Source organism: Salvia miltiorrhiza, chromosome 3 (assembly GCF_028751815.1).
Source record: "Salvia miltiorrhiza cultivar Shanhuang (shh) chromosome 3, IMPLAD_Smil_shh, whole genome shotgun sequence".
Lineage (NCBI taxonomy): Eukaryota > Viridiplantae > Streptophyta > Magnoliopsida > Lamiales > Lamiaceae > Salvia > Salvia miltiorrhiza.
The window spans coordinates 58536489-58563666 of record NC_080389.1 but is presented as its reverse complement, the minus strand read 5'-3'; the positions used below and the strand labels follow the sequence as shown (position 1 = coordinate 58563666).

The window sequence follows — 27178 nt, the reverse complement described above, 5'->3', positions numbered from 1 at the left end:
AGCTCAATCTGCGAGGGATGTTCCTCAACTGCTCTTTTTTCCTGGGGAAGAAACCCATCGGGAATGAGGGGGGATGATAGGCGCCTGGGTTCAAGGAGTGAACATAATTAAAAATAAAATAAAAATTCTAACAGTGTTATCCCCCGTTAAAACGTGAGGGGTATTTGGTGCGATTTTGCCACGTTGAGGTAGTAAACAGTTTTGAACCGGACTATAGGATCCTGTATGCGATAGGGACGTCATCGATAAGGAAAATTTGGTACTTAACCCTATATATGTATGTGTGTGTATATATATGTTTGTGGGGGGGGGGGGGGGGGACATATGTATTGTGGTGCTAATAAGCTCATAAAAAGAATTTGTTGGTGAAAAAGACGAGTGCTAATAATAAAAAAATATTCTCTTTCCTCCTATATGACAATATGGAACTTCACCATTTGAAATTTTCACAATCCTTCCTCATTCGCAATTATTATTTATTTACATTTTCTTAATTCCTAATTATAATTATAAATGACATGTGGCTATTAACATTAATATTTATTAATCAATCAATTAATTATGACATTACAAAAATATAAATTAATTAATAATTTATATATCATTTATAAATATTTAACACCTAACTATAATTGTGATGTTATTGAATGATTTGTGGTGTTAATTGTAATAGAAATAATTGATGAGGAGTAATAACTATATCAACGTTGATCACTTATTTAGCTTTTTATTTGAACAAAAAACAAATAGACAGATGAATTAGAAGCAAAATGTTATATAATAAAATTGAGATAGTTCAAGGAATTAGCACACGTATCAAAGATGAGCTGCCAGAGCTGCCACAAACCAAATAAAAAGAGTCAACTCCTATGAACCCACTGTTGCTACCATAATAAGTTGGGTTAAGTACCAAATACCCCCCCAACGTTGGGGTCCCTATCGCGTATAGGACCCTATAGTCAGGGTCCGCGCTGTTTACTACCTCAACGTGGCTAAACCTAAGCAAATCCCCCCCCCCCCAACGTTGGGCCCCTATCGCGTATAGGACCCTATAGTCAGGTATTAAGTACCAAATACCCCCCCAACGGTGACTTAATGCAGGGGGGGTATTTGGTATTTGAGGGGGGATTTGCTTAGGTTTAGCCACGTTGAGGTAGTAAACAGCGCGGACCCTGACTATAGGGTCCTATACGCGATAGGGGCCCCAACGTTGGGGGGTATTTGGTACTTAACCCTAATAAGTTTAGGGGTGAGCAAAAAATTTGAAACCGAATAACCGAATCGATCCAAATCGAAATTTTAAAATATGGTTCAGTTTTTTCGATTTTTCGGTTCGGTTCGGTTTATTTTTTCATAAAATTTCGATTTTTCGGTTCGGTTCGGATTTTTTAAAACCGAACAAAACCGAAAAATTGAATTATATTTATAATATATATATATATATATATATATAATATTTTAATTATAATTTTATAATATCTAACTTCAAATATTTTTTTAATTTAATAGTTTTTTTGTTTTTTTTTTGGAATTTTTTATTTTTTTTTTCAAAATTTTGGTTTTTTTATTAATTCGGTTTTTTATATATATAATATAATATATATAATATTTTAATTATAATTTTATAATATCTAACTTCAAATTATTTTTAGTTTAATATTCGGAATTTTTTTTTTCCAAATTTCGGTTTTTTTGGATTAATTCGATTTTTTGGTTCGGTTCGGTTTTAACTATGAAAATTTCGGTTAATTCGGTTCGGTTTATTCGGTTAATTCGGTTCGGTTTCGATTTTTTTTTCCAAACCGAATTAAAATATGGTTTGATTTGGTTTTAACAAAAACCGAACAATATAACCGAATGCACACCCCTAAATAAGTCATAGATCATTTGTGAAGAGTCAACGCTGTCTAGGCAGGAAGAGTCGGCGCCGCCTGAACAACCGACAAGATACCCGACAAAAGTTGTTAGTTAGTTAGTTATTTTTAATATTGTTAACAAAAGGATATAGAGTTGGACGACGACATGCAATGTACGTGAAATATAGAATTTGACCCATTTACCTCTGTTATCTTTCACCTATATAAATAGAAGATTCAGTTTCTGTTGTAATTTTTACGCTATCTATTAATACAAGAGTGAGTTTCTTCAATTACCAGTAGATTGGATCAAACACTCTTCTTTCTATCGACGACTCATGATACTCATGTTTAAATCTATGGTATTTTGATATCATTTAAACAAGATGTTGATTTTAGTTACATAGTAAATATTAAAATGTAGAAAATTCATAAAAGTCCAGAAAAAATATTATATATATATATATATATATATATATATATATATATATATATATGCGTGCGTGCGCGCATGTTTATTGTGGTGCTAATAAATTCATAAAAATGAATAATAATAGTATAATAATAAGAAAATATTCTCTCTCTGACATGATCAACAATCTAAAACTTCACCATTTGATTTTTGTCACAACTTTTCTTCATCATTTTATAATCTTTTAATTATAATTATAAATGACATGTCACTATTAACATTAATATTTAATCAATTAATTAATATAAACGTTAATAAAGCATAAATTCATTAATATATTTATATATTATTTTATAAATATTTAGCACCTAACTATAATTGTGATGTGATGCTATTAAATAATTTGTGGGTGATAATTGTAATAGAAATTGTAAATGTAAAAATGGACAATATTGCACACAAAAATATATTCTATTAGGCGACCCGTCAGGTACCTCTCGCCAACTTAATTATACATGTAATTGAGCACAAATATACATAATATTGTACACAAAAGTGCATATATATATATATATATACACACAGACACACACACATAAATATGCATAACTTTGCACACAAAAATATGCATGATCGGTGTTGCCGCAAAATATGCAATGCATTTTTGTATGCAAAGTTATACATTTTGTATTTATATATATATACATTTGTTTGTTCAATTACAAGCATAATCAATGTGGTGAGCGGTGCGAAAAAAAAATAGATAAAAAAATAAAAAATAATATAAATGAAAAAAAAAACTATTACTATTTTTTTTAATATCCAAAATTTATATTCATATTTTATCCCTCTGTGTATTTTGCTTTGGAAGGCAACTGCCACGTGTCGTGTTCTTAGTGCGCATGAACAAAATATGTGGTCCAAAATTGGTACTACATATATACTACCTAAGGCTTGGGTACTATATAATCTCTTTCATATATATTTATATTATATATATATATATATATATATATATATATATAGGGAGAGGTTCAAATAAGAACCACTAATAAAATAAGAACGGAGAACCATTTTAAGCCATTCGATCATCAAGATCTACGGTGGATGCATCATCTTGGTGGATGGATGCAGATGCTGGGTTCGAATCCTGAAGGGAGCAAAAAATTATTTTTTTCGGATGCATTAAATTTAATAGCGGATGCATTAATTTGTATAGCAGATGCAGTAATTTTATTGATTCTTATGTTCTCACATAATTGTGGTTCTCACTATAACCGCACCCTATATATATATATATATATATATATATATGAATTGTACTAAAAATGCTATCTTTCGGAGGAAATAAGAATATAAGTTAGTATATAGTCTTGCATAAACTGCTTATAATGACTGCATAATGAAATTCAATCCCAAGTAAAAATCTGTCCTCTCTAGATAAATATTAATCTTTAATCAAATCTAACGTTAAGATTAATTCTTACATCTATTCTTATTTGATCTTCTCCATACATATATGTAGTTCTCACGTCTATTCTCATTTGATCTTCTCGATCCATACATATATGTAGGATCCAATGTAAACGAGAACTAAGAATCCATCATATCCGTTGATTTTCTAATTAATCCTACAGTTGATTTATCATAAGATTATGCTTTTATAACCGTCCCCTTTCTGAAAAAGAGTAAATTAATAGTGATTTTAGTTACGACAAATCTTAATTAAATAATTATTTACTGGAATCGTGATTATTCACAATCAATTAATATTTATTTATGCCATATATCATTTCTCCATATTAAAGAAATCAGGATGCATGTAACCTCCATATTTTATTTCGGTCTAAGACGTATACAAAGGGTTATAAAACGAGGTATACATTAGATATTATATAAGCTCATCCGTACACACACACACATACTCAACAAGAGCATGCTTGCTTCCTGCTTATTTATATTAATTAATTAGGAAAATTTAAGGAGAAGATTAATATATCATCGGTGAGCACTCAGACGCTTATGTTGATAAGCAACAACACCACGAATTCCCCAATGAGTCCAAGCACCGGCGAAAACACGATGTTAAGAAGCGTGGGAATGCCGGCGAGGATGCCGGTGGCGGAGCATAGGATCGGGCAGACTGTGTGGTTGAGCGGAAGATTGACGAAGACAACGCACGGTAGGCCTGAGCCGATAATGGAGGGGATAAGGCCTATCGAAGCTATTACGTTGGGAACACTAATGTTGTAGATTCCGTTCACGTTGGTGACGCCCTGCCCCACCGTGATTGATCCGCCGGCGAATGGGGATGTGCAGTTCATCTGCACCAACACTCCGGGAATTCCAGTAGCGCCGGCCGGACAGTTTCCGGTGGACGTACAACAAAGTTTGCCGTTTACAGTGATCCCATTCAATTGGCCGTGGGCCAGAGGAGTGGCGGCGGCGAAGAGGAGGAGAGCCACCACGATGAAGGCGGGAGCTTGGTTCGGAGACATTTTTAGGACTTGGTGTGTGTGTGATTTTTTTGTGATTTTGGTTTTGATGTATTAGAATGTGTGGGAATGAGGCCTATTTATAGTTGTTTTTGCCTCTTTTTTTGAGAAGAAATTTGTAGATGCAACTTGCAAGTTTGGAGTAGCTAGGGTTACGTGTGATTTTTTAAATTAATACATTGCCCTTACCTTATCAATTTAATTGTTTCATTATATATGACAACTTCCTTAGTCAATAATTTATAATTGTGGTTTCTAAATTAGCTTGCAATAAAACCTGTTATTTTAGTTTGATGAAATACTCGTTAAGTATGCTATATTTATTCTCTTCGTCAACTAATTGTATACTACTAATGCCTAAGAACATCTCCAATGACAGCAATTTCGTGCTGGACCGAGCCGGCACAGGTAGAGGAGGCCGCGCTGGAGTGCTCATCCGACTCGTGCTGGACGGACGCGGAGGAAGGTGCCGAGCAAGTAGACGATATGTGTGAGACGTGTGTTACGAATTTTGAATTTTTGTTGTTTTTTTTTTTGTTAATTACAGTTGGCAACCAACGGCTCTTTCCAATTACTTTTTTTTTATTTCTTTTTTTATTATCTATAAATAATTGGTCTCGTTTTGCTCCGGTTTAGTCATAAAAAAATTAATCTAATTTTAATTTTAATTATTATATTTTATTTTAAGTATTTTATTTTAATTAATGTAATATTGAATTTTAATTTTAATGAAATGTTGAATTTTAAAATAGACAAAAAAAAAGATTAAATAGAAATGAAGATTATAACGCCTCTTATAGAGCCAATGCATTAAAGAGGAGATGCGCTAAAATGGGGACCACCTTTTAGTGCCTCCCACTAGAGATGCGCTAAGATGGGGGCCACCTTTTAGCGCCTCCCACTAGAGATGCTCTAAACGTATCTTCCGGAGGTTAACGGTAATTAATCTAAAGAATAAAAAATACTGCAACAACATAAAATTTGAAAATTCTCTTAATATTTTCATTTTTTTGGATGGACATTAATTTTATAATTTATGTTTGCTGGTATTGAGGATTACATACCGAGTTCAATTCATTTTATCAATTAATGTTTGATGAATTACGCTGGAGCAAATAATTTCGCTTTATTCATACATTAAATTGCGATGTACATGTATATTAATATGGTCCAAATATGACAAAAAGATACCAATCTATATATCTATATATTATATAAAATAGCAGTATCACGACTACTTTTTCCCACCAAAATTTTTCTCTCCTCATTTTTCTTTTTTTGTTTTGACTCTTTTATAAAAATAGTCAATTTTGATTAATAAAAAAATATTCAACATGAATGTTAAATTAAAGATAACGAAAAGATCTTTAATTTGATATAAAAATTATAAAAAATAAATTTAAATGAATATGTTATTATCTATTAAAGTTACAAAATTATTGTTTTTTCTCTCTCATATTTTATCTCTCCTTTCTCTTTTCTAATTTCTTTTAATTATACGGTTCTTTCTCCTTCATTCAATTTTTATATTTTCTATTTTTTTTATTATAACAATTTAATGCAACTGAAAAGATGAAACTTATATTTATTCATTTTAGAACTCTTTAGGTTAAGCATAATTTTTTTAAGTGAATTTTATATTCATATATATATATATATATATATATATATATATTAAAATAGATTTTCAAATACGACTTAGATTAATTAAATTTTTAGTATGTTTTTATATGAATTTTTATTAACATATTTGTTATTATTATTTCTTAATTGAATTTAATATTAGATTGACAATTACTTATCTATTAAGCAAAAAAAAAATTGAAAAATCATTAATTGGAGAATCATTTAAAAAAAATTATTACACCTAAAGAAAAGAAAAATACACTCACACTCTAGCCTACTAGCTGACTCGAACCCCTGACCTATTAGTTGGAGGAGAAGTGTCTTACCAACAGACTTTAGAGGCTAAAATCTACAATTGAGGATGACGTCTGTACGTCCAGATCGATCGGGCACTAGCAACCTGTTAACACAAAAACACGTAAGAGCCCTAGGTTGAGCATCGGGAGGGGCTGTATATGTCGACCGTAGAGCCTCCGACGCTCAAGTCAGTAACGGAATAGCCAGCGAAGTGAAATAAAGAACATGATGAAATAAGAGAGAAAGACAGGCTGGAATGCGTGGTTATTCCAGGCTGTAGGCGGCGTCGGAGGGTGGAAACGGTGACTGTGTGTTGTGATAATGGAATATGGGAGGCGGAGATAGGCCAAGTTGGCTATTTCCGTCTTGGAAGAGCAATTAGCGTGGCGGCGGAGTAGAAAGAATTCAAGGAGTAGAGAGCAAGTAAGATTTTTCGTCTCCCCTTTTGATGACCTAGTCGGACTGTTTATATAGTGGACATCCAGCCGCTAGGGTTTCTACAGTCTGGCCTCGTCAAGGCCCTTATCTCTCAGGTTGTTGCGATTTGGACGGGATCACGAAGATTTACCCATCTGACTGCGTCAGCTTGGTGGGAGACGTGTTTTAGGGTTTGACGGTTGTGAGATGTTTTTTAGTGTTTGACGGCTGGGTCTGACCACCTTGTCAATCTAGGTTGACAAAAACCCTTGGGCCGCATGCGATATATCCAGCTTGGTTGTAGATTCAAGTCGATCTATAGGTTATCGGGCTAGACAGACCGATCTGTTTGACTAATTGGGCTTTTTAGGGTCGTGTCAGATCGACGAGCTAGCTTGATGGGTTTAGGCTGAGTGTGAATTATTCGGCCTGACTGTTTAGACAAGTTGGGCTTGAAGCGGGATAGTCAATCTGGGTCAATCCATATTGATCTTACAATAAGTATAATTTGACTTATCGGGTTGGACGAATAAGTTTCCTGAAGTAATTGGGCTAGCCGCATTATCGATCCAAGTTGGTTCGAAGTTTGTCGGACTGGACTGACCGGGTTGCTTGGCCCATTGGTCCAGCTTGAAATGTTAGTTGGGCTTGAGCCAAGTTGACGAATTTTGCCCATTACACAGACTGCACTTCATCGTCATTAATTGGAGAATCATTATTGATTCTCTTTAAAATATAAAATAAAAGTAAATTGAAGAGTTTAATTTTGTAGTAGCATGTCTATTCAAATTTACTTAAATCATATACTCCACATTTTATTTTTAAAAAATGAATGACACGTTCAACCCTTTATTTTTTATGCTAACGCATTGATAAAAAATATTTATTAGTAAAATAGACAAATAAAAATGTTGATGCATATAAAAATAATTGTTGTCATGTTTATTCAAATTACATGGCATGTATGCACTTACGGCTCACCGATGAAACCATTTTTCAGATAAATTTCTTCTTATTAAAATCGAAACCCCAACTAAAATAATGCAACATCATTATTCAATATTTATAAAATTAAACTTAATAAATTGACCATTTTTTATTATGAAAACGAATCATGTCTTTTCGCAAAATCAATTCTTTGGATCTTGTATAGGAACTTTATTTTAGAATTTGTATTTAAACAAAATGACCACATAAATATGATTAAATATGCAGTCCAAAAATATACTATTAAACTATATGCAAATAAATAGTTTTGAACATCTTAGAATATTATATAAATATATAATGATACTCATTATCATTTCTATTTACTTTTGATGGTGAATTTATATATTTATACACATTATCAATGAAAATCAATTAATTGGTAATTGAAAATACAAAATTGAAAATTTATATATTTTCGAATTCATGTTTTTTATTGAAATTATGTCGTGGATAATTTCAATTTTTAATTTATATTTATACTTACATTTATTTATATTTAAATTATATATATTTAATATGCATATTTATCGTTTAGTTTCGATACTGATCGTGCACCGCACGAGTAGGCGTGTGCTAGTCTATATAATATATAAAAAATGAGTTTTTTCCCATCATTTTTTCCCTCTATTTTTTCTCTCTCTCTTTTCCTATCAACTTCTTAACTATTTTTTTTATCTCTTTTTTATATAATTTTATTTTTTTTAAAATATTATTAAATTTAATTTATGAAAAAAATATTCAATATGCATCTTATAATGTTTAAGTTCGTAACAAGATCATTAATATGGTATAAAAGTCATTAAAAATGAATTTAAAATTAATAGGTTATTAGAATTATAAATTATTTTATTTTCTTTCTCTTTGTTAAAATTTTACAATTTTTTATTTATATATATGAAAATATTTATTTATTATTATTATATGGAATACTCTATAATAATAGTGTGTATATTAATTTTCATTATGAAATAATTTAAAATTATTTAATAACTATAATTATCATTACATTTTATACATAGTTGGAAATTACGTTTTTAAATTTGAGATTTTATTGAGTAGCTGATATTTTATTTTAAATCATATTTTATATTTATTTATACTTTGATTCTATTTAATATTTATATAATTTATTTAAAATATTATTTAATTTTAATTTTGCCGTGCGATGCACGAATGGACTTACCAGTAATTACTGAAAAGATGAGCGACGTCGTATGACATGATGAAACTATCTTAACAAATTAGAGATAGAATACAATAACTAGAGTTGTTACTCGCACCCGCATGATTAATAATTTAATATAAACAATTATTGAAGTGTGTACGAATTTAATATCTTCCGACCTTAGCTCAGTTGGTAGAGCGGAGGACTGTAGTGTAATTGTAGCTATCCTTAGGTCGCTGGTTCGAATCCGGCAGGTCGGATTTTTGAAAATAATTTATACTTTATAAACAATACTTTCTTTTTTTATGTATTTCATTTCAATTTTCATTATTGTTGCCTATAATCAAGTCTAGTTTTAAACTTAGAATAATCGAAATCAAAACTTCTGAAAGAGATTTTGAATCAGATGAGTACCATTTCTGAGTAATCATGTTTGATTAAATAGACAGGATAAGTTCCAAGTATAGAGGTTCTTCCATATAACAAACCATTACATCATAACTAAGCATGCCCTAAAATATAATTTATAGTATCACATTATTTGCAAAAGGCTGTAGTATTAGCTAGGTAGAGGAGAGGTGACGACGGCCGAAACCATGGTGTTGATCCCGCACATGCCGTGGCCCCGGCAGAGCCGGTAATAACCCTGCTCCCCCCATCGCTTCCCCCACGAGTTCTTGATGATCCAATAAGGCTTGTACCCGAAGCGCAAGATGGAGTACCCTCTCGACCCGTACCCCACCAGAAGCACGCCGTGGTTCACCCATCTCTTCCCGCAGATAAGCGGGCACGACACGCCGCCGATGTATGTTTGCATGAACACTGCATTCAGCCCCACCGCCAGGGGGCCGTGGCTCACCAAGTGGGCGGCGATCTGATTCTCATTCAGGGGGATGGTGCTGAAGTTGGCAACCTTGACAGCCACATTGTTTGGTCGGAATTTGCATTCGCCGCGTTTGGCGGTGTAAGGGTAGGAGGACTCTTCCTCTATGCCTCCGGCCGCCATCAAGTACTTGTACGCGTTCGTCATTAAGCCACCCGAGCATCCGTTATCGCAAGCACTCTTTTCCTTGGCATCACACTAATTATATATGCATACACATTAGCTTAATTAAACTATTCTTGAACCCATCATAAACATGAAATTGAGGCGTATATATATATACCGCGTGATCACAGTCCACCAACTGTTGCTCGCTAAGATTTAAAAGCTTCCCACTTGCAATGAAATTTGCTCCTTCGATTGCTCCAGTTGTGCTAAATGCCCAACAAGAACCACACGACCCCTGCGCCATTTCTCTATTTTAAATATCAATATTTCAATTATATTAACCCACGCTGAGTCTGTGTGCTAGAAAATTAAAATAAGATTTTTGGAGTGAAAATTGAAAAGTGTAGAGTACAAATGTACAATAATTCAGATTAATTTTTGTCTAAATTTGAAACACGATAATTGATCACCTGCATCTTAACATCAGTAACAGCACCTCTCTCCCTCCAATCAAAGCTCTCCGGCAAGTCCTCCGCATCAATCTCCGCCGCGGCCACTCCGTTCTCGGATGGCTCCGGGGAGGCGCCTCTGACCCCCATGTACATGCCCTCAAATTCCTCGGGGGAGAGATCGGAGAACTGCGTGACGCCGTGCTTGGCGGTGGGGTCGAGAACCTGGTGCTCCGCCGCCCTGATCAAGTTCTCGGCGAAGACGCCGAGGCGGTGCAGGTACTCCGCGCGAGTGGAGTACTCCTTCCCGAACTCCTGGACGAAGCTCTTGAACTGGACCTCCGCCGCCGTGCCGAGGAGCTGGTGGTTGCGGCGGTTACCGGTCACCTGGAGGATCTTCGGATCGAGCTCGGGGTCGGCGCGGAGGCTGACGGCGCAGGTTAACAGTGCGGCTGCGAGACACGCTGCTGCGTACGTTAGACCTCCTCCTTTCATTTTTTATGTGTGTTTGGATTCTTGGTTTTACTCTGCATATATTGCAACTGATGCATGATAAAAGGCTGGCGATCACCTTTTTACTTTATTGCAAATTTGCCCTCTTCATTTTTCGTTTTTCTTTTCTGTGGTCAATTTCAAAATAGCCAAATTCAAAATAACGCACAACTTTTCCGCTAATTTTCACTTTAAACACCATAATTGGTGTGGCAGTGCCGCAGTGGTATTATTCATATATAAATATAATGATAATTTATGAGATTTAAATGGCAAGATATATAGAAAGTTACAATTTTTCCTTCTTTTTTAGGAAGGAGAAAAGATTGAGGGACAACTAATAAGATTGAACTTTTGATCGCACTTTTTATATATAAAAAAAATTTAATCGTTTAAATGTTTTTGAACAGAATTAATTAGAACATTATTATTGAGAGGCTTCTATATATAATATTGTTATTGAGATCACTTTCCATTTAATTGTAGGAAGTTCAACACACAATCATGTTGCAATTTACATGACCAAAGTTAACATTGTTCTCTCTGGTCCACAATAAAATTTTCTAAGAATAAGTGGTAACGAATTTTAAGACGAAGTTATTAAGTGTATTGAAAATGGTAAAAATATATTGTTATTAATAATGAAAACGGTGAAATTATTCAAAAAAATAATTATTGAAAGTGATGAAAATATATAAAGTAAATATAAATGAAGTATTATAATCCAAAAATAGAATAAACTTTTTTTTGGACATACCACGAAGATAAATAATTTTTTATATCTTGAACGAAAGAAGTACACTATTACTATTTACCAATAATGTCATCTATAGAATAGATCATTTTGTCCTGTCATTTTAGAGAGTCCTACACAATCTCAACTGAAACATTTCATAAATAATGTAATGTAAAATGAGTACAAGATATGTAATTATTTTTCAATTTACCTCTTAATTAATTTGTCGAGACATATGAAGAAAATATCGTGAAGAAAAACCATCTAACGCATCTTACACCAGTACATTAAAATATCCTACTAATATTCTGATTGGGGTGATATGTTATTTAGGAAATGAAAGTAAAAGTAATGAATGAGTAGATAGGGTGAAATATAAATATTATAAAAGTAAAAGAGTATGCGGGCAAATTGCGGAAGTTTGCTAGTGCTAGTAGTCGGAGATAACGTAGTCAGCTCTCATGCAGAATTATTTCTTTTTGAGCGCGACACGTGTAAGAGGTTTATCCACGTGTTGGCTAATCAGGAACTGACTCATTTTCATCTTCTTATTATGCTGTTGTAAAAATTTAGAAAATAAAAATAAAACAAGTACACTTTAAATTTCAAATTATCTCCACGTTATCAATTAAAAAATAATTAAAATTTTAAATATTAAATTAACCATAAATTATTGATTTTCAATTAATTATACCGTGCACTTATTATTCAGCATCAAAAAGTTAAATGTGGCTCTCATTGTATTTTGTAATTTTTTATAATTAAAGTGACTCAAACGACTCATTTTAACCATTATTTTTAAAAAAATACACTGGAAAAGATGGAAAAACACGTCGGAATCCTCACCCAAACAGCGATGCTGACGAAATGGACATGTTTTTTTTTTTTTTTTTTAATTAGTGGGTAAAACAATATAACTTGAGTCACATCAGTTTAAAAAAGATAGTAAAATACACCGTGGTAATTCAACAGGCCACGTTAAATTTTTGAAATCAGAAAAATAAATGAAGGGTATAATTAATATAAAATTAATCATAAGATTAAAAAGTATTTAAAAAAAATTAAAATATACTATTAGTACAAAAATAAATTCAGATCTAATGTAAGATTTATTCAAAAAGAAAAATAATTTAACCTATTCAGGTCGGGCCGCCAATTTTTGAAGCCTGGCCCACCATCAAAATTGGGGTTGGCTTTAGGCAAGCGGCCCAACTGAACTAATTATCTATAATTAGTAGGCCTTGCCCTTCCCGACCCACTGTGGTTAACCCGACCCAATTAACCTAACTCATTAGACGATGTAATATATATATAGAGAGAGAGAAAGAAATATTCAAATAAAAAATCTATATAAAATAGGAACTTATTAAAAATATAAAATATGAATAATTTTCAGCCCTTAGAACAGCTATTGGGTGGGCTTTGTTTCTCTCTGCGTTGTCGACTTGCTCGGCTTCGTTCTCCCTCGTCCGAGCTTCGATTTGACCATCGTTTGCGCTCACGGATTCGTATCAAACAGTACTTTGACCCCATGCTTTCATATTTCTCCTACTATTCTTTGATTTTTCTTGAAATCACACCAAATCTATATCCCAACATCAAATCTTCATAAGTCTCAACACTAACACACATTCACAAACAAAATACGAAGAAATTTGACAACAAATCATATGAAATTGAGATACAAAAATCATGTTTGTCACACTATTACGGGTTGTTGGAGGCATGAAAACAATATAATAGAGTATTAGAAAATTCACACTTAAAGAGCTTGCTCGGAACATACAAAAGTAGCCAAAACAAAGGTATCTAAAGCACATTTTTTTAGGGGAATTAGAGCACAAAATCTAATCTGATTTATACACGTTCATGGAATTTTGAATGGCATATATTTCTTATTAAAAATTTATAATTATAGAAGTTGTTGTTGACCTAATAATTGCGAGAAGAAAAAGTTAAGCACCAAGTGATTATTTTGATTTAATCATTAATTTTTTAATAAATAACAAGTTGAAAAGGATGGAAAAGCATGCCGGAATCCTCACCCAAATAACGATGCTGAAAAAATGAACATATTTAATTAAAAAAATGGCTGAAACAATATTATTTGAGCCATGCACAAAAAAAAAACTAGGATTGTACTTGTGCGATGCACGCTATAAATAATACAAATTTTTTTTATATATAAAAAGTGCTTATCTATAAGCTAATTATCAATATAAAGAGTAATATTTAAACAATTACAATACATTGTACCAAATACAAATATAAAGAATAATACTTAAACAATTACAATACATTGTACCAAATACAAGTATTAATTGTAGCTCAATAGTATTTCTTTATTTGTAAGAGTGGGCGAACAAGTTATGAATCTGAACGAAATGTATTGAGACTTAGTCGAACGAAGATGAATTTGAACAAAATGTTTTCATTCACATCACCAATATGTATAGAACGAAACCTATTTCTGTAGTCGAACTTTAAAACATTACGTGTAACGTACGTCTAGATTGAGACTTGAGAGTTTTGCAAAACTAGGTTTAGAAGGAAACTTTGGTATCTATAACTTTTTATACATTTTTTAAAAAATTGGGGAAAGAATCTTTAAAATAATTACTTAATTAGCTTATGCTGCTTTCATTATCATTGAGAAACTACATTGTCAAATTGTTTGATCACCTAACATTTATTTGATGAATTGTGATTTTAGTTAGTATCTCGCAAGAAGTTGAAGAAATGTGATTTCTATATCTTTCTGTGTAATATATGTTGATTTTTGCATCAAATTAGTATAAATTTCCAATTAGATCATGCATTTTCTCTTCATCTTGATTTCGTTTAGTTTAGTTGAATTCATTTCGATTGCTACTTATGTTTGTAAAAGACCAAACATGTTATTGCTTTTTGTTTTTCATAGTTGTGGGAAAGCCTCCCAAATTAGCTAACTCATACAATGTGTAAGTTATCTTGCTTGTCATTCAATAATAGGTCAACTGTCTTTCCCAATTACCTAAATTACAAGCATTTGAAATTTGGATCTTAGAAAAAACATTTCAAATTTGCTATCTGTATTGATGTCATCTTAACCGGGAGAGCAACCATGATATATATTGCTATCAAAGCACCACCCATAGCATGATTGAGTTGGTGGGGTTGATGATCTCATTATTGAAATATTACAAATACTCATGTACGTGCAATCGGTTGCACTGTGCAATTGATTTCGAAAATGACACTACTTCATTCGGGAAATGACACTTGAACATTTTCTCTTCAAGTGTCATTTGTATGTTGAAGTAGTGTAATTCAGAAACCAATTACACGGTGCAACCGGTTGCACGGGAGAGTGCATATTGAAATATTACAAGTTTTTATTAATTAAAATTATTTAAAAGTCTAATTTAAACTAACATATGTAAATTAAGTGTGCATGCATGATTTTTTATGGTTAACAAATCAAAGTGATTTTTTTTTTAATGGAAAATTATCAATTTGTTGAGGGATCGATCGAATTGCTAATCAAGAATATATATAGGTCATGGTCCTCAAACTAGGTGCATAGTAGAATATATATTCCTTTTCCGAGTTTAAAATTTTTTAAGATCACTATCTTAGGCCAGTTTGTAAAAATAGGTCAACTTTTTTTTTTTTCTAGAATCGTAGAATTAGGTTAATTATTTTAAATTTTCGGCGTTATTAGGCACATTTGGGCCAAATTCGGTGTATATAGTTCACATTTAGACCTACATTTCGGCCCCAAATCTGGCCCTAAATAGTTGCCCAATTGTGGCTCATGGGCACAGAAATTTAAAATAATTGTACTAGTAAAAAAAAAATTGGTCTATTTTTACAAACTGCCCTAAAATAATAGCCTAAAAAATATATTCTTCATTTTGCGCAATTCTACAGAAAAAGTTATACTGATCGATCATTTGAAAGATTTATACCAAACAGATTCAAATTCAAATATTGATTTTGAGCGAGTATATCACTACAAAAAAGCGCCGATTTATCGGCGAAATTTACCGGCGGCCGCTCCGCCGCCGGCGATTATCGGCGGCTTTCCGACGGCGGAGCTGCCGACCCATAGTTTTTGAATATCTGGCGTTAATACCGGCGGCAAAATCGCCGCCGGTAAATTTTAAGGCCGTCGGGAAATGGGTATTAATTTTTTTTTTATATTTAACAAATAGCGGCGGCATCTGCCGCCGGTGATTAGCGGCGGCACGATTGCCGCCGGTAAATGAAGAATGCGGGTCGGGCTTTAGCGGCGGCAATGGGCCGCCGCTAATTTTTAAGCCCAAAATCGGGCTTCAAGCCCTAACCCTCGCCTCCAGAACAGAACACCCCCCCTCCCCTCCAGCCCCCCTGCCCCCTGCCCTGCCTGCCGCTGCCCTGCTGCCGCCTGTCGCCGTCGCCGGTCGCCGTCGTCGCCTCCGTCAAGGTAAGCCCCTCCTTTTCTTCTCTCTCTCTCTCTCTCACCCCCTCTTCATCTTTCTCCTCCTCATTTCAGGCCAATCCTGCCGCCTCACCGCTCCTGCCACCGCACGGTTCCGCCGTCGACTCCCACGGTACACTCTCGTTTTTAATAGACTTTTATTTATTTGTTTATTTATTTATTATTTATTTGTTTGATTAAAATTAATTTAACTCTAATTAATTTATAGTATGTTTAAAGTATGATTAATTGAAATTAATTTGCTAATTAGATTAATTTTGAATTGATTTAACTATAATTACTTTATAGGATGTTTAAAGTATGATTAATTGAAATTAATTTGCTAATAAGATTAATTTTGAATTGATTTAACTATAATTACTTTATAGGATGTTTAAAGTATGATTAATTGAAATTAATTTGTTAATTAGATTAATTTTAAATTGATTTACTGTTTCGGATGAAATGATATGTTATTATATATTGTGGGATAGATTTAATCAATTTCTTAAGGATCTTCTCCCTTTGGGATAGAAATTGATTATTTCTTAAGGATCTTCTCCCAACAAATAATTGTGTTTGATTTTATTACCTTATTTTTTTTTATTGTTTTATATGTTATTTTATTATTGTTTCGACATTGGGGGGCCGGGTAGACCTAGTATAGGTTTAGTAAATTAGGACCACTATGGTCACTATAGTTGCTGGTAGAGTCGAGCACTTGGTAGTTAGGATAGTGGGGTTATGCTGTCGAAATTTTCTTAGATTCAAGTAATTTATTGTATTTGATTTATTTTTATTTTCAATTAGAATTTGCAAGAATTCAAAATACATTATAATTACAAAATGAAAATACTTATACTCTATAACGTAGATTGATAAAAAAAATTAATAACATATTGATTAATAAATAGATATATTGTTTCGACATAAAAAGCATAAAAATAAGGACATATATGCAAATGAATTCAAAAATACATTAAAACTATCAAATTAAAATACTTATGATTAATAAACTATATTGGTAAAAAAATATACTCCCTCCGTCCCGGCTAAGACGCTACATTTGCTTTTCGGCACGGGATTTAAGGAGTTATAGATTAATGTTTTAAGTGTGTAATAATAAAGTGATAAAGTAAGAAAGAGAAAGTAATAAAGTGATAAAGTAAAAAAGAGAAGGTAATAAAGTGATAAAGTAGGAGAGAGAATGTAATAATTAGTGTTAATTAAGTGTTTAAAATTTCTTATTTTTGCCAAATATAGAAATGTAGCATCTTCGTTGGGACGGCCCGAAAAGGAATACTCCCTCCGTCCACGAAATGAGTACCCATTTGGGGGTGACACGGGTTTTAAGAAATTGATTAAGTGTGTGTAAGTGGAATAAGGGACCCACTTTTATTGTGAGTGGGATGTGTGGGGTACACTTACCAAAAAAGGAAATGAGTACTCATTTGGTGGACGGACTAAAAAGGAAATATGGGTACTCATTTCGTGGACGGAGGGAGTATGTAGCATCTTGGGCGGGACGGAGGGAGTATATATTAAAAAAATATTTAAAAAATAAATATTTATTTGACATAAAAATACGGGCGGCACGAGACTGGTCCGTAATTAACAACATTACTTGGATATTATCTCCTCATATTCAAATGTTATGAATATATGATATATATTGTGTATTGAAATAGCCTTTAAATGATTTAATAGGCAATAGATATATCAATTATACGAGTGTTCTCTACTGGGGACAATTCAAAAGGAACTTCAAGGTTAAGCGTGCTTGACTTAGAGCACAACTAAGATGGGTGACCCACTGGGAAGTTCGCCTAAGGTTTGAAATATTGTATAAATACGAAAATATTAGTGGAGATAAATAAATAGATAAATAAATAAATAAAATAAATAAAATAAATAATTATATAATTAAAATAATTATTTAATTACCGGCGGTAATATGCCGCCGATAATTAGCGGCGGGACGGGCCCGCCGGTAATCTCCCAACATCGACGACCATCGATGTGGTGGTGGTGATCACCGGCGGCATCTCTACCGCCGCTGATTACCAGCGGCATCGTGCCGTCGGTAATCAGCGGCGGCGAGAACCGCCGGTAAATGTTCAGGAAACCACCTGAGTTTCCCGAGAAAATATACCGGCGGTAGGGCCGCCGCCAATCTCCGGCGACTGAGCTTCGCCGTCGGCAATCTCATCTCCGACGAAATTATTACCGGCGGCAGCGGGCCGCCGGTAATGAAATCGCCGGCGGCCGCCTCTTTTTTACCGGCGGGAATCGCCGCCGGTAATCCCGAATTTTTTTGTAGTGTATATAATTAATGTCCAATTTTGTCGAACAAGCCAAAATCAATTGTATATATATACTGAATTATAATTATAAATAAATTTGTATACACACACTGACACAAGTCCAACGAAATATATGACACCGACCGTCGTAGATTTACGGCCTATTGGCAATTGCATGTAGTTATCGATGTAAACTTATTTGTCGATCGAGTGCAATCATATACAAATAAAAGACTATGGGGAATTAAAATGTTTATTTTGATTAATTAATATTCCTTGAAAAAGTAATAAATTGAGGGCGACCTTTGTAAGAAATTTCAACTTATTGGATACTTACGATTTATGTAATTCTTCTTTTTACTTTATCGTATTTGCTCATCATATTCAAATTTTCAACCATCCAATTGTTTCTTGGATTATCTGAAAATTATATTTGCGCATGCCTTTTTCAGCTTTAGACTTTGTGGTTTCTTTTATTTTCCCTCAAAAAAAAAAAAAAAAACTTTGTGGTTTCCATTTTTCTTCAACTTTCTCAGTTTCTCTTAGACGATTTTCCAGACATTTATTGGTTTAAATAAAAGATTTTCAACAATGCCAAACTTTCATTTTCTAATATTCTTCTCAATTGCCGAAACCCCTCACCATCAACAACCCTCGTCCATGTAAAATATTGAAAATCTACAATGAATGCATCATCAATACTTGAGTTCAAATTTTAAAGGGATTAAAGGATTTTTTTTTCAAATGCATTAATTTATAGAGAAAAATATAGTTTCTCACGATATAATAGTTAATTGCTAGAATTAGTAATTTGTGTTTTTCTGCTCAAATTACCTTTTCATTTATGTAAATAATTTATAAACAAAAAAATGAGTATTTTTTTTAATTACATTTTTTCAGTTTTACCCTAGCTATTTTTAACCTCCAAATCAATAAATCGATCATAATGGGAGTATAATTAAGGGGTTATTGCCAGAAAATACATATACTTTGTCAATTTTCTGGTTTATATCATGACTTAATAATTTGGCCAAAAAATACATCAATTTTCAATTTAATTGCAATTATAACATGACTTTATAGTCTGGCCAGAAAATACACCAAATTTCAATTTATTCTCAATTATAACATGACCTTATTTAGATTATTTTTCATCATAGATGTATTAATATTTATTGTATTTATATTAGATTTTTATGTATAAAATATTTTTAATTGATTGATTAATTTTTATAAAAATTAAGTTAGATGATTAATTATTTCATAATATATATATATATATGTATGTATTTTTAAGCCATCAATATAATATCTTGTTTTATATGTATATATATATATATATATATATATATATATATTTGATTTTAATATTCTATTAATATATTATATACATAATAAGTATTTATTTATTTAAATTGTGAAATTATAAAATATTAGGACTAATTAAAAAAAATACGTACATATATAATAGAAACTATGTTAAAAAGTAAATAATATTATATACTCTTATTTACATATAGATGTATATTTATCAAATATATATGTATTTATATATAGTATATTGTGAGATGAAAAGAAAATTAAAAATATTTAATGTATTAAACTTGATATTATTATACTAAATTAATTACAAGGTCATGTTATAATTGAGAATAAATTGAAACTTGGTGTATTTTTTGGCCAAACTATAAAGTCATGTTATAATTGCAATTAAATTGAAAATTGATGTATTGTCTGGCCAAATTATAAGGTCATGATATAAACCAGAAAATTGACAAAGTATATGTATTTTCTGGCAATAACCCCTATAATTAATACTCCTTTATTTATTTTTTCCTGGATCTGTTTTATGACTCCATAAATCAGATTTTTAGCGATCAATACAAAAGCAAGAAATTGTTGCAAGATTTGTTTGTGACGCTTAGATAATAAAAATATAGAATTATTTTATTTTTTTAGGTGTGAACAAGTGGGTTGAACGGTACTTCGCATTATTGCTTGCTCAAGCGGAATATATATAGACTGTGCATAGTCTATATTTGACTTAAATATGTCGCCCTACATTTTTTTATCAGTCTTCATAGTTTATTTTTCCAAAGCATAAACTTTTGAAATATGTTACACTGCCGTAAGTTTCTGGTCATTGACTTTAGATTGTGACATTTAGAATATTCTGTTTAAATTAATTTGGTGTTTAAATGGAGCAGCAACTCACATGTGACATATTTTCAAGTGGGCTAGCAATATATATTTCTTGGAATGAGAAGTTTATCTGAAGTTGGTATTGTCTAATTAGGGTTGCGTGTATGTACGTATATATAAATATCCTTGACTAATGACTAGGATAGTATAAAAGATTTAATTTGACTGTGTAAATTGAAGTTGTCATTTAGGTTGGGTGATATAAAATTAATTACCTAATCTGGATGTTAGGAAAAAAAATCACTGATTGTCGTACTTTTGGTTAAGTAGATATATAACATCATTATGACTTTTATCAAGAAAACTAAAAAGCATATATACTGATTTTAGAAAATTAAAATAATGCCATTTAAATGCGTGTATAGACACGTGTAAGTCTCTTTATGCGGGAGACTCTTTATCTTTTTTTTTTTTTTTTTTTTTTTTTTGATCGGGCAAATTCATGTTAGATGTTAGTAATTAGTTCCTCATCCACTCCAAGAACCCCTTATCTCTCCATTCACCAAAATCCACCTTATATCTCCATTCTCCAATTCGCTCCCAAGAGGGATCGAACCCGGGTCACTTCACTTAAGTGAGGACCCGGTGGCCAGTGGGCTAGGGAGACTCTTTATCTATGATGTATGTATACAAATTAACAATGATTTTACCTAGTACAATAGATGTCGGGAGTTTTGGCAAATAAAATCACATTCAATTTTGAATATTGTAATTTTAATGTGGTTTTTGAAGTGTGGCGAATTACTAATGTGTTCAATTTTGAATATTGTAATTTTTTTAATTTTTGCAATTTCGTCCCTTTAATTTAATTTACTAGTGTGTTGAATTGAAGCTTACGTGGATTAGTAAACACGACGTCGTTTCCACGACGTCGTTTTTGTGAGGCTTAAACGACGTCGTTTTGTGAGGTTTAAACAACGCCGTTTTATACAATTTCAATTAAAAATTTATCCAAATTATAAAATGATTGTATCCCATTATTTCCAATATTCAGCAATCTTATAGAAAACGACATCGTAACATGAATATTATGTGGCGAACTAATCCACGTAAACGCTAATTCAATAATTTGACGATTGAAATAACTTGCGGGGGTCGGAATTGTAAAAATTAAAAAGAGTAATTTAATTCGTCATACTTCAAAAATCGCGTTAAAATGACAAATTTAAAATAGTCCGTGATTTTATATGCCAAAATTCCTAGATTTTACAAAATGTTTTGGGATAAAATATAGTAGAAGTTATTCTTGAAGGATGCGATGATAAAAGTCATCTTAAATTTTGAGTTGCAAGATTTCCTAGAAGATTTGTTTATAAATATTGTTGTATAATTTTAATATATAGATAATTATTTTGAATGACACCCACCACATAATCATTAATGGTTCACTTTTTATCTATACAATTTAATATTTCAGATTGAAAGTTAAATTATATATATAGGTACCTAATGATGAATTATTGCGATAATTATAATAACAAGAATGTTCAATATGCAGGCGCTCGCTCTCACATAAAAGTAAATAAGGCGCGCGGATATTAATTCACAAATTAAAATGATGATATATATATGGATAATATAATGGCATGTTTACTTTTTATTCCTTTAAATAAATATACAATAGTGTGTATGTGGTAGAGTGATTAATGCTTAAGAACAAAGGTATTTTATTTAAATTTCTTTAACTGTTTAACTGTTAATTTATTAAAAATAAATAAATGAATAATATAATGAGATATAAAATTATCACTTAAATTGGAGATCATATTTTTTTTATATTTTATTTAGTTTGAATGAAATATATTTATTCCATTCTTCATAAAGTGTGGTATAAAATTATAAAACTATTTTAGGTATAAAATTATATTTTGCCCAAGAAAAAAAATATGCTGCTCGAATTTTTATAAGACCTGCTCAAATTTTTATTATGTCAAAATAAACTAAATATAAAGTGATAAATAAAACGTATCCTTCCATTATACGGTTATATCCTAAAACAAACGCATCCTTAAGGGTTATGGCATGTTTAATTTAAAGAGGTGATCTTGGGTACACCTGGGTGCACCGTACAACCGGGTTATATCTTCACTAAAATTTTGATCCATACCCTAATTTGAATCCATATCCTGACCCAACCCATATAAATAATACTATTATGGATACGGGTCAACCCGGTTGTACGGTACACCCAGGTGTACCCAAGATTTTGTGTAATTGATATGGGCAAGTGACGCAAGAAAATACAAATCAAGGAAGTAATCTTATTTCATTTGAGCCTTCAAACAAAAAAAATAAAACACACACACACACAAAATTTGTTGGACTGCTCTTTTTCCTCGTTGGCTCCGTGAGGTGCTTGCGGAGGACGTCTTTTAATATATGACACGTCTTCGATTTCAAAAAAAAAAAAAAAAAGATTCCGAGTCTCTTTCACTCGCGCCTCATGTGCAGAAGGATATATATAGGAAAATATATGATATAATAATGTAACTAATTTTCCACTATTCTGTGATAATTAATAAAGCAATTAGGTTCCAGAAGTCATGATTTTAACGTATTAAAACACAATTGAAGATTAAGAGTCCACACGTATGTGCTAAGGGCAATGTATAAGTCAATTAATAATGTTAGAATTGACTCGTAATTAGCAAACGACATTGAGCATATATACGTACGTTTTAAATATTCCAAAGAGTCAGATTTCACTTATAATTTTTTCGAGTCGTTATAATCTAGAAAAACGAATACTTCATATTATTTAATCACAACTATTTTTATGGAATGAGCTTCTTCTTCTTCTTCTTTCAGTATCTCTTTTGTAAGAGGCCACTGATTTAAGTTTCATCCACGGCTTATGAGTTGTATTTTCATTTATTTGATCTAATGTATATTAATTTGGTTTAATTTATTGATTTCATTATGGTCTAATTTGATTAACTCATTATAATATATTTTTAATTTCATGGTATGTATCTTGTATTTTACAAAATAACTAGTTAATGTGATGGAATGGTTTAGATCGTGAAGGAAGTTCAAAGATAATTCAAATCTGAGCAACTCATTAATTTGCTATGGTTTGTTTATTTATCATAATCTCCTTAGCTAGAGTACTGCACCATAATTGGCCAATTATATCATAGCACTCCATCTCCATCTGACCCATAAAAATATAATAGTAGTAGTATTTTTTTTGTCTATCCCACAAAAGCATGTACTCCCTCCGTCCCACGAATCTCGACACGATTGGTTTCGGCACGAGAATTAAGGAGTTGTAGATTAATGTTTTAAGTGTGTAATTAATAAAGTATAAAAGTGATAAAGTAGGAGAGAGAAGGTAATAATTATCACCTTATTTGAAAATGTGTCAAGATTCGTACGTGGGACGACCCAAAAAAGAATACGTGTCAAGATTCGTGGGACGGGGAGTATAACTTATTAATTTTCGAACATAACCCCACCACTAACTTCTTATTATCATCACTTTCAATATTTATTTACAACTTTATCAATACGGTCCACCAATATTTCTCCATTCCACTTACAAACGTGGACTCATTTCTCCACTGACAAAATATTTATTAAAATCAATGCCGCAAACTAATTATACTCTTCCAAGGCATAGAAGTATTTTTTGTTCTTATCACCCAAATATATGGATCTCATACAATAGTCATAAAATAATATTTAAATTAGTAAAAATTATTTTTTATTGTCAATTAATCTAATTTATAATGAAAATATTTTTTAAAAATTACATAATTGAAATTTTAAAAAAATATAAAGGATGTCCTGCATCACGTCTCGTACTAGTCGGGAGTAGTAGGCCTCATGACTTCATTTATGACGTACCTAGTTTTTCAGGGTAGCTGGACGGTTCGATTATAGGATTAATTTAATTGAACTTTAGATCATTGTCGAGGGGATCTTTTTTTTATTTCTCGAAATGAATTTTCCCTAATTTACTGGGACCAGCATGTGTTATTGACGTAATTGAATCATCGATCAATGACATATTTGAATACTCTTAGTTCAAACAAACACGTACATAATTAATCTATTATGTTCAAAGATGAGAAAAATATTATTTGGTGCAATTATGTGCGAATCTTGTCGTGTTAACTTAATACTAAGATGTCATCTTTTTGACAAAAAAAAATAAAAAATACTAAGATGTCATATAGATATAGGTTAGATACATATATGAGAATCATATCATGTTGACTTAATAATACGATATACTCCATGTGATATACATATAGATAGAATTGGTTATAGTGAAAATAAAAATAATACGGAGTATTTAATATGTTAAAACTGTAAATTATCATAACTTGTTCATTTTAAACTCATTTTCTTTTACATATCATATATCAAATTAATGATCCTTTTATGATATTTCATTTAAGACGCATATTACATATTTTATTCAAAACATAATCAAATAAAAATGAAAAAAAAATTGTTCTATTTACAAAATAAGAAAAAAAGTGAAGAAATTTAAAATTTAAAAATTGACAGTTAATTGAGTGGCTAATGGACGTTTTATTTGATTTTCATGTAGTATTATTTTTAATTTTACATGGATTAACATTGATTTCTCTTTAACTTACAAAATTTTCATTAATTAATTTTAAATGGGAGATTTCCTTTTTAATATATAACGTGTTGATTAGGGAAAAAATATATATGAATTTATAACATTTTGATTCTGAGTAAGTGAATATGCATGTTTGTACTCCTTTCGTCTCATTGATCTTGTCCTGTTTTTCTTTTTGGATTGTCTCATTGATCTTGTCATGTTTCTATATTTAGTAATGATTTTACACTACAATTCTACAATTTTACTACTCTCCTTAATAACTGTGTCCAAAAAAAAAAAATTAGACAAGTCTAATGGGACGACGGGAAGAGTATATATATACTTGACGTCGAAATAGTCAGATAAACATAAACCTAAATGCAAATGTTCAAAATACCAATAATCAGCACGATCTTAGAATTAATTAAGTTTAATTTAATTAAAATCATGCAAGCTGGAAGACAACAAAGAACATTAGTAGTATTGTTTTATTTAGCCGAGACAATTGTCGTATACTCGTATTGTTCGTGCATAATGTTAAAAGGATATACTACTACGACAGTTGGCTACCTAGAACAAGATAAATTCATTTCTGTTATTAGTTAGAGACAAAAATGTAGTTTAACTATGTCGTTATTGATGTTCTCCACGTTAAAAAAATAATAATAATACAATTAATTGGTTGAACAATTTTTTTGAGGGTATTGGTTGAACATTGCATAGTGACGATGTATGACTAGAAAAAGTAGGGAGAAAAAAAAAAAAAAGACCACTATGATATGCGGAATAGTAGTTATCATCATACAGGTGTCACCAATTATTATTGCTAATCATAAATATTTCGTATATAAACGTAGATACTTATGAGTTAATTTTATTACTTGAGGCTATAATGTATTCATACGACCACGCGAAAGGTCACTGATTAAGTGATTATGTTAAACACGTTTATATAATTATATTACAGTATGTATATTTATATTAGATATATATTTAGAAATTATATATATGATGAGGCTACCATGAAAACACCCTTAATTAAGTGTATAAAATAAGAATAAAATCCTACCATCCATCTAACTCAAATCAACGGACAAGATCGAATTTTAATAAATTAGACGGTTCTTAAGATGTGATTGTCTAATTCGTAACCAAAACCTCCCAAAGGTTAAAAATGTAACATGCTTATGTTGACTTTCCGATTCTCTTGGGAATGGATATGGAAATTTTTTATTCCATATCAAAAATTAATTTGTATGGAATGAATTGAATATAAAATTAATTACTAGCACACACATCCCTCCATTGAATCGGCCATTTTTAGTTTTACGAAAGGAATGAGAATTTTATTATGAACTGGGAAGTGGGTGGTGGTTGCACGAATTTTATTTATTATGTTACGAATTAAAATGTGAGAAAGTTTGCACGCATTTTATTAGTTATGTTACGAATTAAAATATGAGGAAGTTTGCATGAATTTTAATATAGTCACGAATTATAAGTAATGCTATTACGAATTTCAGAGGTGCAAAGTTGATAATTTTATTATAATTCATGGAAAATTTTCATTCTATGCACAAATCTGAAGTTATTTTGTTACGAATTATATTTAGTACTTTGCGAATTTAATTTATACTCGAACTGATAGTAATGTTGTAACTTGAAATTTTTTTTATTTAGTCAAAGAATTATAAGTAATGCTGTTACGAATTTCAGAGTATTGTTTC

At 31.5% G+C, this 27178-nt stretch overlaps 2 protein-coding genes and 1 non-coding gene across 3 annotated transcripts in view; 1 reads left to right on the top strand and 2 right to left on the bottom strand.

Moving 5' to 3' along the window:
* The window catches only part of LOC131014806 (uncharacterized), an 80438-nt gene that overhangs the window by 34765 nt on the left and 18495 nt on the right, over nt 1–27178 (bottom strand). The gene's annotated exons all lie outside the window — the stretch shown is intronic.
* Nucleotides 9433–9518, top strand: TRNAY-GUA (transfer RNA tyrosine (anticodon GUA)). The gene is given in 2 exon segments: nt 9433–9469; nt 9483–9518. It is a non-coding gene; the product is annotated as a tRNA-Tyr (tRNA).
* LOC131014804 (probable cysteine protease RD19D) lies at nt 9675–11225 on the bottom strand. Its single transcript, XM_057942893.1, has 3 exons — nt 10720–11225; nt 10425–10544; nt 9675–10339 (listed from the first exon to the last, which is right to left on the bottom strand). Exons 1-3 carry the CDS (start codon nt 11191–11193, stop codon nt 9818–9820), a joined length of 1116 nt encoding a protein of 371 aa, XP_057798876.1. The 5' UTR covers nt 11194–11225; the 3' UTR covers nt 9675–9817.